The 17,707-nt window shown below is 48.5% G+C and overlaps 1 protein-coding gene across 2 annotated transcripts in view; it reads right to left on the reverse strand.

The window, feature by feature from the left end:
- Positions 1 to 17,707, reverse strand: part of SMOC1 (SPARC related modular calcium binding 1) — a 154,856-nt gene that overhangs the window by 17,062 nt on the left and 120,087 nt on the right. For both annotated transcript variants that reach the window (XM_065871009.1, XM_065871007.1), the window contains exons 8-9: positions 997 to 1,189; positions 359 to 441 (exon numbers count right to left, since the gene is read on the reverse strand). In XM_065871009.1, the coding sequence (XP_065727081.1) occupies positions 359 to 441; positions 997 to 1,189 (276 nt within the window). The remainder of the gene's footprint in view (positions 1 to 358; positions 442 to 996; positions 1,190 to 17,707) is intronic.

A 17,707-nucleotide genomic window follows, 5' to 3' on the forward strand; every position in this document is an offset into this window, starting at 1 on the left:
CTTCTCTTTGCAGCCCTGGGGAAAAGGGTCCACAGCCCCCGATCATTTTCCCAGTCACCCTTAGAGAAAGAACTGTAGAGCTTTTAAGGGTAGGATTGTAACCCAGTGACTACATTTTAAAGATAAAAAGGTAAAAGCAAGGAGGAGAAACAGTGCGCTCAAGAGCACAGGATTAATTAGGAACAAATCCCAGACTGGATGCAGAGCCCATGGCTCCTGCGACGCCCCTGCCCAGTGTCCCCGCTCCACCTTACAGATGGGGAAGCAGACGCAGAGGAGGACGCTGCTTCTGCATGATGAGGGGCTGGAGGAACAGGAAGAGGTGAAGGCACCAGCAAGGGGTAGTGTCGTCTCCCACCTGGCAGCTCCCTGTCCTTGAAGGGGTCGTCCACCTCCGCACTCTTGGCCCTGGCGTCGCTCTCACAACTGGGCATCACGTAGCTGAGAAGAGAGAGATGCAGGGGGTGAGGAGGGGCTGGAAACTGAGCTGACTTCAGCTCCTACTCCCAGCAATGATCCGTGTGGTCTCGAAGCCTAGATCTCCCAGAGCTGGTAGCAGAATATCTCCTGTACTGTCCAGCAGCTACAAGGCAATCCCAGCGTCGGTGTTCCCACAGAGACATGTTCAGGCATGTCATCCTAGTCAGTCTAGTAGAGCGCTGTTACCTTATGTCTGCACACAGGATCTTTTTGATCCATAGAACCTAGTGACTCAGGCAGGGCAATCACCTTCTCACTGGTGAACTGAGGTTCAGAGAGGTTACCTACTTTCCCGAGGTCGCCCAGCTAGGAAAGGCCAGACCTGTGACCAGAATCCAGGATACTGGGACCTCATCTGCCCACGAGCAGAGATGCTGCTCCCCTAGTGCCTCGACTGCCACCAGGCCAGGACAATAAAGCCAGGAGATGTGAGGTGACAGTGTAACAGGAAGCTGGCTCTCCTACCCCAGGCTTCACCTGAGGGCTGAGGGGCAGGACGGGCTCTGGGGGACTTACCGTGTGGAGGTCCCGGGCAGCGGACGCCCCGTGTCCACCAGCACACACCAGCAGTAGCCAGTGGACTGGTGGCACTGCACTGGCTTATAGAGCCCCCCTGGGGCACACTCGGGGATGACAATGCCCTCGCGGGGATTCTGCCGGGCCTCTTCCAGGGCGCTCTGTCTCTCCTGGTCACAAGAGTGAACTTTCTCTGCAAGAGAAGACACAGCCTGTGGTGATTCCCACTCCTGTGCCTTCCCTGCCAGGACCTGGCCTGGCCCTAGGGAACTGATGGCTGGCTGGTGAATCACCAAGGGGAGCTGTGTCTCCCACACCAGCCCTTAGTGAGGGGCTGGAGGCCCAGAACCTCCCTGCGGCCCCCTAGAGGCGGGGGCAGGAGCCTGGCTGCCCTGCGAGCTGACAGCTGATGCAGGAATGCCCGTGTGTGTGGACACTCTCCCAAGCCCAGACGCAGCAGGACAGGGCCAGGCCACTGTCCTCAGGGCAGGGAGGTGCTCTGGTGCTTGGCACCCAAGGGGAGCAGAAACAAGGCCCAAACCCACTCCCTTCCAGGCCTGAATGGAGCTGAGCTGATTACACGGCACTGCTTCCATCCGGTGCGAGAGAGAAACAGGCCCTCAGGAAGGTGTCTGTACTCAGCGGCCTCACGAACTATGTCAACGTCTCTGAACAGCCAAACCTGGTTTCTCCAGAGTCAGGCCCAGGCTGAGGCAGTGCATGGTGTCCTGTGCCAGGCCTGGGGGCCTCAGACCCACACGACCCCTGACCAGTCAACCTGCCTGACTTCCCTTTCTTGTTTTTTTGTTGATTCTGTGGGGATTTTTTTTTCTTTTTTCTTTTTAGTTATTAAAAATAAATAGCATTAAAATAAATAAATAAATAGCATTAGGTTCCTTTTCTTGTTATAAAGAAAAATTTGAAAAAACCCTAATCCCACCAAAGTTAAACACTACTTGCCCTGGACCTTTTCTTTTTCATGTACACACACATAAATACATATGCACACATCTACTGGGTTGTTTTGTTTTTTTTGTTTTTTTTTTTTGTGGTACGCGGGCCTCTCACTGTTGTGACCTCTCCCGTTGCGAAGCACAGGCTCCGGACGCGCAGGCTCAGCGGCCATGGCTCACGGGCCCAGCCGCTCCGCGGCATGTGGGATCTTCCCGGACCGGGGCACGAACCCGTGTCTCCTGCATCGGCAGGCGGACTCTCAACCACTGCACCACCAGGGAAGCCCACTGGGGGTTTTTTGACAATAAAAGGGACCACATCGTATACCTGTACTATCGTTTTTTTTGATCTACTTATTTATCCCTTTATTTACTTTATTATCACTTTATTTCTTTTATGAACAAAATTCTACAACTTTCCCCTTGAAGATGATGACAGGAATCGTCTTGGGTATCCCATGATATTTTCACAGTGTTTTACAAAAATACCATTCCGAGAGCCAGGAATTTGGTATCAGCAATGTGGAGATTCATTCTCTTCACTGAACAACAGCACAAATGATGAAAATACAGAAGCTCAACTCTGAAGGAGCCAAACCCTTTGAAATAATGACTCTGGTAATGATACACATATGAACCGGACAGATGTTGAAGCAGACTGTAGGTGCACACAGAGACGCAAAGCAGCTCCATGCTGTCTTAGAGGGAAGTCAGATGATGGGAAATGATTTTTGTCTCACTCTGAGGAAAAATGCTGAAAAAATTCTCATTGCAGGGTGAGGGAATATCCCCTTAAGCGCATAAAAACATCTGAGATTCAGGGGACAGGTATGAACAGTACATTTGCTATTAAAATATAATACTGATCTGGAAAATGAAAGAAAAAAGAACTATTGTTTTCATAACGCAAACACAGTGAAACTAAACAGAATCTCCTTAGCTAGAGGAACAGCAGTTTAAAACAGTTGACAGGCACTAGACTCGAGATTCTGAGCCCAATTATAACTACCACCAGAACTGTCCCTAAGAGGCAGCTTAGGAAAGAGACATAAACTGATTGGAAGAGAGGGGCCATGGGGAGACCTGGCCTGAAGACCCAGAATTTTGAGTTCGGCCCCTGGCTGGAATGGAGCCTGGCACCTTCCAGGGGATTACGCAAGAGTTTTTCAATAGCTCTCCCAACCCCAAGTTGGTAACTTTCTTTTCCTACCTCATGGTTCATGCCACAGAAAAAGTGACAGAGGAGAAAAACCAAAGGAAAACAGCTTTTTACCGGCACCGCGTTCGTGTAACAACGTCTGACAGAGGCTTTAAATTAAGATCTTCCAGGCCAACATTCTAAAGCCATAAATCAGATAGAAAGCGAGATGCGAACAGAGGTGGAGAAAGCTTCCCCAGGGACAGAGCAAATGATGGACCTGACTTCACAGCATTGGGGATCCTGAAACTGCGGGCATGTGGAGACCAGCCAGCCGAGGAGAGGTGGGAACCTGTGGTTTGGGGACTGTCGACAGATTTCTGGAAGTCCTTGAAGGCTGTTCTGAAAGGTTTGTAGCCCGCTTCCATAGAGGTTGCACGGAGTTCCACGGAGAATACTACAAACCATACAAACGGTGACGCTCGATAATTTGGAAAAACTGGGGGTTAGCGTGGAATTCGAGAGAAGGTGAAATGCAGGGTTTCTTGTCTTTATTCGTTTGCTTATTACTTTATGACGATCCCTGCAAGTTCAAGTGCTCCTCTAAGAAAGAGACAGGAAAGGTTTATAATCATAGCACCAACTGTTTGTGAAGAAAACACAGAGAGTTTGTCTTCCGACAGAGACAAAAATCTCCCCTAAGATCCTCTTTATACTACTAATAGTCAAAGCAAATATTCATGGAGGAGCGTGAGCCAGGCAGGCGACAGACTAGGGGCTTTACTTGCCAAATCTCTTTGTCCGTGTGAAGTAGGCACTGTTATTATGCCCATTTTGTAGACAAGGAAGCTGAGTCGTGGAGGGATTCATGAATTTTCCCAAGTTCACTCACCCCGGAGAGAGGAGGGCTGGGGCCCCAGTCAAGGGCTTCTGACGGTCAAGCCTGTCTTGCTGAACTCTAGACAGAGGTCACTGTCTCTAATTATTTGCTTTCGGGGAAAAATACATTTATTTTTATGGTGTGAAGATCCGCCAGGCCAGTCGCTTTGTAGACTGCCCCAGATCTGCTGCATTTGAAAGCAAATGTGTAAAAACATGTGCTTATCCATTTGAAACAGCACTGCTTCTTCTGAACCAACGATTTTCTCGGCCTAAGCACACTCCGAACCTTGTACCCTCATATTTTTCCCTCTTTGCCTTGGAACTGGAACACCTAAGGCCAGATTTGTAACTCACCCACCATTTACAGACAGTAACATGAATAATAATGGCTAACAGCTACCTGAGTATTTATGGTGTGCCCAGCTCTGTACTGGGCACTTCCACTAACTCACTTCAAACTCGTCACAAGCCTCTAAGAAAAGTGTTATTATTATCCTCACCGAGCAGACTGGCTGTGTGATTTCCTCAAGGTCAACAACTAGGAAGTGGCAGAGCCTGGATTCCAGCCCAGGCAGTCTGCTCCCAGGCCATGGTCTTTACCTCTCTTTAATATCAGCTCTCACTGCCATGTGCTAGCCTGAGTTTTAATCTAATCTATGTTTTTCTTTCACTTGGTGTGGTAGATCGTTACAGAATGGTACCAGTGAAATGCACCTCCCTGTATTCAGGGTAAACCCCTCCCTGCTGACTCTGATTTGCTTTGACCAGTGGAAAGGACGGGGGTGACGGCGTGTGGCTTCTAGACCTCGGCCTGAGGAGGCCTTGTAGCTTCCACTTTCCCTTTCTTGGAATCCACCCTGAGACCACCACATAAGAAAGCCAGTCCAGCCTCCGGGAGGATGAAAGGCCACATGGAAGAAAACCAGAGCGGCTCAGCCCACTGCCAGCACCAACTTCCAGGCGTGTGCGTGAAGTCATCTTGGACACCCCAGCCCAGCTGACCCTCCAGCTGGACAAGTCCAGGAGTCAGTGCAGGTAGAAACAGGCAAGGAACCACCCAGCCAATCCACAGACACATTAGAAAGAATAAATTACTCTTGTTGTAAGCCACTGTATTTCTGGGTGGTCTCTTACGCAGGAATAGATAACTGAGACACTTAGACTGGCTCAACTCTTTATCAATTTATCCCGTAAGTATTTCTGCAGCCCTCTCAGACCCTTCAGCCAATCAATCAATCAACCAATTATTCCTTCAGTGCTTCTCCAGACCTCATGCGAATACTAAACGGTACATACCAGGGGGCATAAGCTTGTTCTGTATCTGAGGACCCAGAAGCCAGCCCCATCCTTAGGGCCACTGTCACCCTCTGCCCTTCTCAGTCACCTCCCAAATGAATCTTAAAATTCACAACTATCAGATTTTCCAGATACCAAGAAGGCACCTTCCAGAATGCAAGCCAGGGGATCTATTTCAAGGGCCTCTTCATGACCACTGGTCCAGAGAGGAAGCTCCTCAGAAGTGGATACTCACTGTTCTAAAACATTCAGCCTCTGCTCAGGGAAGTTCAGGGAAAGATGACAAGATTAGAAGGTCTGGCCTGATAACTATGAGAATGGCCCGGGACCATCTGTAAATACTTGGAAGACATAAACAGCGGGGGACAGGGAAATATCAGGGCTGTCCAGGGCGACACGGGAATACCTAGCCACACGTTCTTACACACCCATGCACACCCAGCCCCTCTAATCCTATTCCGAGAACCAGTGAGAGCCGGTTCGCTCCTCACCTGGCAGTGGGTGGTTTAAATCTCACTCACAAAACTCTGACTGCCTGAGAGAAGAAACACAACAGAAAAGTAGCCTGTGGAAGGAATGAGAACATGGTCCAGCCCTTGCCACCGGAAAGCACACAGCCCTCTATCCCAACAATCACACAGCAGCCGAGCAAAGCGGGGCTAAGTCCGGGTGGGAGTGGGCAGGGAGGGGGACCGGGGAGAGGGAGACCGGGCTGAGCCAGACAACACAAACCCTGTGTGCAGGCCCAGGGCACGGGTTCTCAGGTGTCCAGCCAAGACGGGAGGAGCGTGGAGGACAGCCCCGTCTGCTACGGCCAGCCCCTGCCTCTGTGCCTCTCAGTGACCTGTGGTAATTAGGAGCAAAGGAGAGCGTGGACAACCTCAACCCTCGGCTAATCCCCAATTTTGATTTTAGCCCACAGTTTATCCTTTGTTTCTGGGAACTTTTTCTCCTTTATCATCTGTTTCTTTTTTCTTCTTCACTTAAGAAAAAAAAAAAAAATGTCCAACAAACATGAACATTAAAAGATTCGAGTTTCAGGTCGTTGGACTGGTCTTTCTTTCTGGCTGCTGCCTTCCAGAGGAGAAGCTGCTGCAGGAAGGAGCAGACAAAAAAGCTGGGATGCTGGGTAACCCAACACCTGAGTGAGCAGGTATTGGTGAGCCAGTCATATCTTGAACTCTTGGGAGAAAGAGCAGGGGAACCTTATGGTGATGGAGGCCAGGGGAGACGGGAGGAGAGAAAAGGCAGTAGTCAGAGAGGATCACCAGCAGTCAGGGCTCTCCAGAGAAACTGAACCAATAGAAAAAAATAGATAGATAGATAGATGATAGATAGATAGATTTTAAAAATATATATGTATGCATATGTATACGGAGAGAGAGAGAGGGCTTCCCTGGTGGCGCAGTGGTTGAGAGTCCGCCTGCCGATGCAGGGGATACGGGTTCATGCCCCTGTCTGAGAAGATCCAGCCGCAGAGCGGCTGGGCCCGTGAGCCGTGGCCACTGAGCCTGCGCGTCCGGAGCCTGTGCTCCGCAACGGGAGAGGCCACAACAGTGAGAGGCCCGCGTAGCGCAAAAAAGAAAAAAAAAAAAAGAGAGAGAGAGATTTATTTTAAGGAATTGGCTCCAGGCTGGCAAGCTGGAAATTCAGGTAAGAGTGATGGGGCAGTCTCAAGTCCAAAATCAACAGGTCAGGCCAGCAGGCTAGAAACTCAGGCAGGATTTCTATGTTACAGTCTGGAGGCAGAATTCCTTCTTCAAGAAATCTCAGGTTTTGCTCTTAAGGACTTCAGCTGATTGGATGTGGCCCACCCACATCACAGAGGGTCATCTGCTTTACTTCAAGTCAACTGATTATAAATGTTAATCACATCCAAAACAAATAATACCTTTGCAGCAACGTCTACACTAGTGTTTGACCAAACTGGCTACTGTGGCCCAGCCAAGTTGGCCCCTAAAATTAACCATCACTAGGTCCCTATGAAACATGAGACCAAGAAAAAAGCCAAATCTTACAGAAAACCATACACAGAGAAGCTGAGAAGAGTCATGGGTCATAGAGACACGAATTGGGAAGATGCCTTGATGAATGATGCCATCTTCCCAGAGAAAGAACCAGAGGCTCTCCTCTGAGTGGCGGCTCAGTTGCTAATTAAGGGCAGCTTCTCAGGCTGCCCTGACTAAGCATTGCCTCTACTACAGACAAGGGAAGTGGGATGCTGACAGGGCTGAGGGCAATGTCCTGAGAGAGGATGGTACTCCTGGCGTCTCAGATCTAACGTGGGATCCTGAGTAACAGAGATTAGGGCTCACAGAGAGGATGCAGAGGGGGTCAGGGGCCTTCCTGGCCCCAGGCCCTCACACAGGCTGGTACTGGGTGTATGCTGGTACCATGGCAGGCTCTGGAGAGGTCAGAAAAGTTTTGTAAGACGTAGCAAGAAGAAAGAACTAACCACAAGATCTTAACTTACCCTCACTCTGGGCCTCCTCCATCCCCAAAGCTTTCCCTGGCGGGGTCCCACCTAGAGCAAAGCCTCTCTCTGCTGAGTCTGAGTATCTGTTCCCCTCCTGGACCCCTCACCCTTAGCACCAGGACTTAACAAGACTGCAAGCTATCGCATACTTCCTGATCCTTCCCCACACCCATCCCTGACCTGCGGCGCCTCACTCATAGGAGAACCACAGAGTCTTGGGTATAAAGGATCCACAGAGTATTTAGCCCAAGAGCCCCTCTATTGCTGAATCTCTGCTGTTCCATCTCGAGCCGCAGAATTCTGTTCTAGCCTGACACTTCAGAGGTGGGACCACCCACCTCTGAGTCAAGGCCAAGTTATGGGGGATGAGACCACAGAGGGCGGAAAAAGAAAATGTGTCCCTTTGACTCATCCTGGGAAATGCCACATTCAATCCTCAGACCATCCGGCACTAGATTTTCTTAAGGGAAAAATCAATACACAGTTACCCGCCTGAAAAACAAGAGGAGCTTATCTATGTTTCGTTGCAAAAGGAACCATCCCACTGGGCCAAGAATATTAAGGGAAACACTAGCGTTGTGTCGGCTACAGTTACCCTGAAGCCCCTTCAAATACCTCACACCCACTTAGCCTCTTATCAAAAATGAATGAAATGCTGAAGGATAACCCAAAATAACAAGCCTTCTGTTAAAAACAACTTTTCCTGAATCACAACATGAAATTCCAGAGGCGTAAGAAATCACACGGCTCCTGCCTCGGCAGCCCCTGGGTCGGCATGAGTGGCGTGCGCTGTCGGGACAGTTGCAGAGAATCTGGCCGAAGAGGAGACTGCAGGAGCAAAAGGAGGGACCGGGGGGACCAAGCTTGAAGGCACTGACTCCCCTCTTTTTGAGGGCTTGGCCCAGGGACTGGACACGTGGTCTCCAAGGAGGAGATACTGCAGAGTTCACGATCTTGGGGAGTGATTCACAGGACATCACCGAACAGCCCTTTCTGTTCATTTGGCCACACGGGGTTCAGCACCCATCCCCCGGAGGACTGCTTTTCTGCCCTCCCATCATGTCTGGCACCAAGCTGCCACTTGGCCATCACCAATCCCCAAGTTTCAGAGTCATCCAGGGACTCGGAGAAAACCCTGAAGAGGAGGGGACCTCAAAGAACCATTCCTCAGGGCTCCCTTTGGAACAGACAATGGTCAAGAAAAGAGAGGTCCTGTCAGGGCAGGGAAGAGGCAGACTCCCTGATAAACAGAACAAAGTCAGTCCTTGAAATTGTGCTCAGGTGTGCATTAAGTAGGGGTGGAGGGAGTGAGAATAGAAACAGAATATGCACAAGTTTAAAATGTCACCTCTTCCATTGGAATGGGTTTCTCCGTTTAATTTCATCTAAAGGCCCTTTTCCCCATAGAGTAGGCAGGTAAATGACATGAAAAAGGTAACATCACCACCCAATCTTAACCTACAAAGGGACCTTGGACCACGTCTCTGGAGGAGGGCACCCCTTCTGGTGAACTCACTGGCCAAGTGAAGAGATGCTGTTCAGCTCTGGTCATGGGAGAAATGAGGATGGCGTAAAAGCTCAGTCAGACGGCTGTCCCCAAACACCAAGGGGAACTCCAGCAGTCAGAGGGAAGAGCTTCTAGGAACAGGAGTCAGGGTGAGATGGGGGTAAGAGTAAGCGCCTAGCACGCCAGCCCAGGCCTGGCACCTGGGAGTCACTGCTCACGGAAGTCAACAACGATCAGAATACAGGCAGAATAGCTCGGTGATCAAGAGCGCGGGCTTGGGGCCAGAGGGACCAGCCTCCACCATTTGTTAGCTCTGTTTACTTTAGCTCTCAAGTCCCGGGTCCTTACCTGTAAAAGTAGGGTAACCACAGCAGCACAGGCCTCACAGGGTCATTGTGAGGATGAAACACAATAGTATATGTAAAGCATTGAACCCAGTGCCACAGTTAGCTGATAAGTGGTAGGTTATTAGCTGGTCTAGGGTAGCAGTGTCCTCAGCCAATGTACAGCAAACCCGGCCTTCCTGACCCATCCCCGTGAATGACCAGTCTCTCAGGTGGACTGCAGGGATGACCAAGGGCGGGGTAGCGGGAGCAGTCTGCTCTAGGTACAGGCAATGAGGGGCACACTGTCTTTAGTTTACCTAAAAAAATAACAACATAACTAAGAACCAGTCTACTTTCAAAGATCACTATGTCAGCAACTCAAAACAATGTCTGTGAGAGAATATCCCTCCCCTCTGGGGTGGACCATGCCTCCGCCCCTGTCTTTGCCATACCACTGCCTGATGGTCAGCTCCTTCCTTAGATGCTCCTTATGTTTCTTTCCTTGGCCCCCTTAGCACCAAGTAGAGGCCTTGGCACACGAGAGCTAGTGATGGGCCTGTGGCCCTGGGCAAGGTCCTTGCTAGTCAGGGCTCCTTTTCCTCATTTAAAATGAAGTGGTGGCACATATGGTCACCTCGTCATTGACAAAGGACGCAAGAATATATGATGGAGAAAAGACAGCCTCTTCAATAAGTGGTGCTGGGAAAACTGGACAGCTACATGTAAAAGAATGAAATTAGAACACTCCCTAACACCAGACACAAAAATAAACTCAAAATGGATTAAAGACCTAAATGTAAGGCCAGACACTAAAAAACTCTTGTAGCAAAACATAGGCAGAACACTCTATGACACAAATCACAGCAAGATCCTCTTTGATTCACCTCCTAGAGTAATGGAAATAAAAACAAAAATAAACAAATGGGACCTAATGAAACTTAAAAGCTTCTGCACAGCAAAGGAAAGCATAAACTAGACGAAAAGATAACCCTAGGAATGGGAGAAAATATTTGCAACTGACAAAGGATGAATCTCCAAAATATACAAGCAGCTCATGCAGCTCAATATCAGAAAAACAGACAACCCAATCCCAAAATGGGTAGAAGACCTAAATAGACATTTCTCCAAAGAAGATATACAGATTGCCAACAAACATGGAAGGATGCTCAACATCATTAATCATTAGGGAAATGCCAATCAAAACTACAATGAGATATCATCTCACACCAGTCAGAATGGCCAGCATCAAAAAATCTACAAACAATAAATGCTGGAGAGGGTGTGGAGAAAAGGGAACCCGCTTGCACTGTTGGTGGGATTGTAAATTGATACAGCCACTATGGAGAACAGTACGGAGGTTCCTTAAAAAAACTAAAAACAGAACTACCATATAACCCAGCAATCCCACTATTGGGCATATACCCTGAGAAAACCATAATTCAAAAAGAGTCATGTACCACAATGTTCACTGCAGCACTATTTACAATAAGCAGGACGTGGAAGCAACCTAAGTGTCCATCGACAGATGAATGGATAAAGAAGATGGGGCACATATATACAATGGAATATTACTCAGCCATAAAAAGAAACGAAATTGAGTTATTTGTAGTGATGTGGATGGACCTAGAGTCAGTCATAGAGAGTGAAGTAAGTCAGAAAGAGAAAAACAAATACCGTATGCTAACACGTATGTATGGAATCTAAAAAAAAAGAAAAAATGGTTCTGATGAACCTAGGGGCAGGACAGGAATAAAGACGCAGACGTAGAGAATGGACTTGAGGACACAGGGAGGGGGAAGGGTAAGCTGGGACGAAGCGAGAGAGTGGCGTGGACATATAAAATAGATAGCTAGTGGGAAGCAGCCGCATAGCACAGGGAGATCAGCTCGGTGCTTTGTGACCACCTAGAGGGGTGGGATAGGGAGGGTAGGAGGGAGACGCAAGACGGAGGGGATATGGGGATATATGTATACGTATAGCTGATTCACTTTGTTATAAAGCAGAAACTAACACACCATTGTAAAGCAATTACACTCCAATAAAGATGTAAAAAATAAAATGTAAAAATAAGATGTAAAAAATAAAAAATAAAATGAAGCGGTGGTACTAGAGGCTACGGTTCCCATAGCCCACAGTCTTACTACTAGCCCAGAGCTTCCCCATGGCTCAGAGGGGGATCCAGCTCAGCCTCCCCCACCCCAGGGGAGCCCAAGCACCAGCAAGCGGCTGAGTGAGGCGCAAGGCTGCTGGGGGCCTTCAGATTCGCCCCCATGCCTGGCACCCCTCTCCACGGTCATACGGTGTCCAGCCGTCTGTGGCTCAGAGGCTCCCCCCGGAACAAAACTAACAACGCCTGCCCCACGTCCCCGAAGCACCCACTCACAGGAGCGTTTGCAGGGGGCTCTGTAAATAGGGCACAGCGTTGGGATGAAGTGTAGTGGGTGAGGGGGTGTAAGGGACAATTACAAACCAACCAGCCTGTCTAAATAATTTCTCCCTGGGGCACCTAAAATGGCCATGCACTGTTCACTGTTGTCTGAAGCAGTGACCTCGTCCTTCCCACACAGACATAAACTGAGAAGTGGAGGAAAACAAGATATTTCTTCTAGGATGGATTGTCCCAATATAGTATATAGGCATTTTTTTCAAACTTTTCCCCCAAAGCATCACTGACTCACATCCACTCAAATTTTAGAAAAGGCTCCACCTCTACTGACTCACGCCATTAAGTGAGCTCATATGACCCTTCCACCAAAAAGAATACGAAACGCTTCAGAGTGGCTTTGCAGGGACAAGTACTGAGAAGTGGCAAGCTGGCGTCTTTCTAGTTTTTCTCAGTAACTTTGTTGACCTTGACCTGATAAGCTCTGTCCTTTAAGGACAAGAGCTAGCAAATAAAAATTCAGGCGAGAAGGAAGGAGGGGTCACGGGCCAAGGTGGGGAGATGGAAGAGATATTTTTCAATTTGTCAAATAAAGTATCATAACTTCACACTTCATCCCCCAAACAATAATGTTGCACGTGTGAGTGTGTTAGTAAGATATATACCCTGTTTACTTCCAAAGCCCTTTTACAAATAAACACAGAATGAGGACCCTCGGACCAAAGCAGAGATAGTAGTTGCCTTCTAGCAAAGTGGCAGAAGCCAATTACAATACCTCGGCAGGGCCTTCAATTAGGTCTTTTTAGCAGCAGAGGCCAAAGGAGAACATTGGGATGTGGTGGGTTTGCCCTTAACGCCACAAAGCATACATACTCAATAAAATCTTTGCTGGTGGAGCAAGTTCCAGACCCCCCCCCAGCCACCACTGCACCTCTGTGTTCCAAGCAAACAACATGGGGTGCAGGAGCAAGGCCACTGGGAAAACTAATTTTAAAACCAGGTTAAGTTGGACTGTGGAGCCAGGCTCTCTGGGGCCTCCAGACGTGTTTCAGTTCCTCCTGGCAAAGGGAGAACTTGAGAAAGGCCTTTGTTGCCAGGGAGAAAGCCATAGGGATGGCCACCCATGCCTGTCCCCGACTCTATTCTACTGGCCCTGGTGGACCAAGACACCTGCATAAGATAGATGGGCAGACGTCCAGAAGGCCAGTGATAAACACCAAGGATCTGTTTTTATACAGGTATTTTAAACGCACACGAGCCCAGCCCCATCCGCGGCGGCTAACGTTCGTGGATGACTCGTTCTTCCTTCCAGCCACGTTGTGTGTGAGGTTCCAGGTGGCTGTGAGGTATTTGCTTACAACAGCTACCGCTGGTTTCCCTGCGAACTGTTTATTTTTCCAGGCCTAAGGTTATTACATCACCCCACGGTTTCTGGGCAGGCCAAGAGCACTGGTTTGGGGGGTGGGGGATCCAGCCAGGAGGTGCTGTCGCCTCTGTGACCCCAAATCCCAGTCCTAGCAGCAGCCAATCCAGCAGGAGCTTCCAGGTGAGGGAGGAGCATACAAAATGTGACCAATGGGCCCAAAAAGCAGGCCTAGAAGAGCACCGATCTGAGCCTGGCAGGTCAGGACAGGAGCCTGTAAACAGCTTCCTTGTGATGTAGATGGTGAGAGAGGCAAACACTCTCACTTACCAGGGGGACAGGGGTCACTGTCATGGCAGAACTTATAAGAAATGCATTTCCACCTTGTGCCCCCGCTGATGGCTTGTCTGTGGGGAGCAGAGTTACCACCAGCTCCTGCATTCACAGATCTACAGAAGGAGGGTCTGCCAGGCAAGGAGGTAAGGAAGGAAAGGCGTGGTCCTTTTGGATTTAACCCACAGGGCCAGGTTCTAGGGCTTCTTGGAGTCCCAGATCAGATCGTGAAGGAAGTGAACTAGAAAAGATGGAGAGAAAGGAAAGAAAGAAATGGGGGGGAGGAAGGGAAGTCCAGTGACCTCAGAGTGGCCACAGGAGGGAACCAGGCGGAGACAGAGGCAAGGGGCCTTCATACATGCCTTGAGAGCATGGTTTGCAATAAGAAAAGAGTGAAGGCTCACGCGACCACATTTCCTGGGAGATGGCCTTTTCCCAGAGGAGAAAGCACAGAGTTTTGTCATACAGAAAGAGAGAAAAAACAAGACTTCTATCAATCACAGCTGTGGGAAAGTCCCTGCATGTAGTAAAATCCAAAGCAGTAAGATATGGATGAAGGATGAGATGAAGCCTAATTTTTGTCATTTCCTTAATCTCTTTACTCTCTTCTCTAAGATGTATTATAGATGATCACAATGTTTTGAAATTCTAGTTATATTGAGAAATGCCTTCGTCACCAGCCCCTGATACCAAAAACTCAGCAAGAGTTCCTGTTTCCTTATAAAAGCAGAACAGAGTCTCTGGCCAGCTTGCATAGGAGAAGATGCTGTCTCCCAAATTCTAGGATGTTCGCCGCCAGGTGTGCTGTCTGCCTGGTTGCAAGAAGAACTCCTGGTACAATGGAGGTGAGAATCAAACAGAAGTCCAACAGGCAAACCTGCTGTCGCTGACCCTGCCACATACTCAGAAGGAGACACTGACCATGATGAACACATGACAAAGCCTTAAAAACGAGGGCCAAAACCTCCAGGAGGAGGGAAGGAGACAGGATAAGTCTGCAGGCATATGTGTCATGTTATTGCAAAACTTCAGCTGCCCAGTGGAACCTTTCCAACATCAACAGTCCCCAGGCCAGAAGACAAACCTGGCGTCAGAGGGTCTGAGTGTGAAAGAAGGATGTTTGGGGTGTAAAAGAAACTGGGATGCCTTTTTGCCTCTGAGAGAGAGAAAGCTGAGAAGAAGAGCTCTCACTCAGTCGGCTCTCAGAGTCCCACTCCAACCTCCCCAGAGGCAAGGGCAGAAGCTCTCCTGGACCCGGAATCTTTCATTAAACTCTAATGGGAAAGTGTCCCAGGGGCCTGACTCAGAGGCTCTAGTCCATACCAGAACCAGCCGTCCAGACCCAAGTTAACATACAAGTCTATCTGACTTCTCATCAGACCAAGTGAGATCATGTGAAAAGTGGCTAGCACAATACAGCAGGGTATTCCACTGAGTTTGTTTTCAGTAATTTACGTACACCTACTGTGTGCCAGGCATTTTAGATACATTGAATTCTCAGAAAAATCCTGCAAGGCATTAATGATTTTAACTACTAAGTAAGGAAATCAAAGCTCGGGGTAGTTAATTAACCTGCTCAAGGTAACCCAGCCTCTCAGTGGGAAGCAAGCATCAGAAGCCAGGTCTATAGGTTTGCCTGATACCAAAGCCCATGCTTCTACCATTACGTGGTTGATCTCGTCTACGCACAAAAGATTCCCTACCCCCCACCTATGAAGGCCAAGCCTCAGGGTGCTTCCCGGGCAACGCACTTGTGAGAGCACACACAGGACAGGATGTTAAAGCTCACGTGAGAGCAGAAAGTGCAACGTGAGCTGCCTAAAGAGTCTTGCGCTAATGCAGGCTTCCCCAGGCGTGTCAGGAAACGTCTCAGGAGGCACAGTCCCTACTTCTAGGAAAGGGGCCCCAAAACCTGAGAAAGACACACCCCCCTACACACGCTCCCATCCAAATGCTTCTACTTCAATCTTATATAACGGGGCCAGCAAACTTTTTTTCTGTAAAGGATCAGATCATATTTTAGGCTTTGCAGGGCAGACGGTCTCTGTCACAACTCTTCAACTCAATGGTGGTAGCACGGAAACAGCCATAGACAGTATGTAAAGAAATGGACATGGCTGTGTTCCGATACAACTTTGTTTGCAAAATCAGGCAAGCGGCCATTTGCCAACCTCTGTTACATGCCTATGTGACACAGTGTCCCTCACACCTAATTACATCAAAAAGGTTGACGGGCACTCAGTCAGTTTTACCACCTGATCATGATGGAGAATGTCCCTAGTTTATTAGAAAATGCCTATGGTATCAACCTCTGATAATGATTGCTGGTCTCAGTTACTCCCAGGGAACCTTTAGCCCTCCTCCAACTATCCTGTCCTATACGCTAAACATACAGACATAACTGGGGCAAACCAGGAAAAAATAAAGGTGGCTGGGTGCCTCTCACAAAAGGAAGGGGATTGTACCTGCCTGGAAACCATTTTTCAATATGATCCCATACTCATGCAATTGGAAACTACACAGGGGAAGAACGAGTGGGAAGGGGAAGGACTTGAGCGGAAGCAAACATCACCAAACTTGACACTGCCTCTTTACTACACACAGAGAATGCAGCCCAAGAAGACAGGCGCTCTATTCCCAAAGAGAAATCATTTTCTCCAGCCCCACCACTTACTAGCTGTGACTCAGGACAAGTTACTTCCTCTCTCTCATCCTTTGACTCTTCATCTGTAAAATGGGGATAATAACGATACTTATAGGGTATGGTGACACTCAAATGAGAAAACACATAGCTGATATGGACTAGCTATGATGACACTGATGATTCTGACTCTACTGACGATGATCTTTTCTCCTCATCCTTCTCCAAAGCAAACACGTTGAGCTAGATTCTCTAATAGATGTAACAGACAGGCAGTAAAGCCCTTGCCTTCACAGAGTATAACTTAGATAGAGAAATTAAGCACTGGTAGGCGGAAAAAAATCATGGAAGCAGTTGCTAAATGTCAAACGAATGCTTCAGGCAAAAGGTGCTGTGTAATTTCAGAGAGAGCTCTCCCTCTTATCTACCCCTTGGTCACCGTATGAGAATTGAGCCTCCTACTGGGGCTCTGCAGACCTGCTGGGGGCTCAGGGAATGCGGGGACCTTTTGCAGATATCACTTCCAGATACCACAGGCACCAAAACCACTTCTCTTTGACTTACCATATTTGCCTAACAGTGAAGGGGGAGTGGAGGAAGGATCTAAGAAGCTTCCTAATAGATGTTCTTGCTTAGGGTGACAATCACAAATTCTTTCTCGATTGAAGAATTATCACTAGAAGAAGTATCGTCAATAGTCCCATTTTCCCTACCAATGATGATGATAATAACAAATACAATTGTACCTACAATTTATCATGCACTTACTATTTATCACTTAGCCAGACATTGGTTAAGTACCATACAGACTAACTCAGTTAATCTTTACTCACCGTCCTTTAAGAGAGAGATTATGATCCTGGCTGAGAACTGAGGCTCAGTGGGCGTGGCCGGGGCAGGGGTGGGGCAGGCATTTGACTTGACTGGGTCACTTACTAAGTGTTGGAGCCAGAACGAGAACCCCTGTTTGCTGATTCCAAAGCCTGTGTTTTAACCATGGCACTCTTCTGCCAAAGACTCTGGCCCATGGGATGTCACATGGGCTCCTTCCCGCCCCAGCATCCCACACCTCCTCCGGCTTCTATCATACAGGGAACCAGACACATGCCGAGGTACTCAGCAGAAAAAATCAACCAGGGCTCTGTGACTTCACCTCATGGTCTAAACCATTCCGTGCACTCCAGTCCCCATGACCTTTAGGACAAAGCTGGCATACTGTACAGAAACCAAAAGGGGGGCAAGGACAGCACACTCATTCATTAATGGTCATGCAAAACCCTGCCTGCCAGGTGAAAGGGATGTATCTTTAGTTTACAGTCCTTGCTATCTGTCAGAAAACGATGATATGGCTAAATTCAACAACCAGGCATAAATATGCCAAGTAGCGTTTCTCACAACGAAGTCTGAGGCTGA

The sequence above is a fragment of the Phocoena phocoena genome, chromosome 2, assembly GCF_963924675.1.
Source record: "Phocoena phocoena chromosome 2, mPhoPho1.1, whole genome shotgun sequence".
In the NCBI taxonomy this organism is placed as follows: domain Eukaryota; kingdom Metazoa; phylum Chordata; class Mammalia; order Artiodactyla; family Phocoenidae; genus Phocoena; species Phocoena phocoena.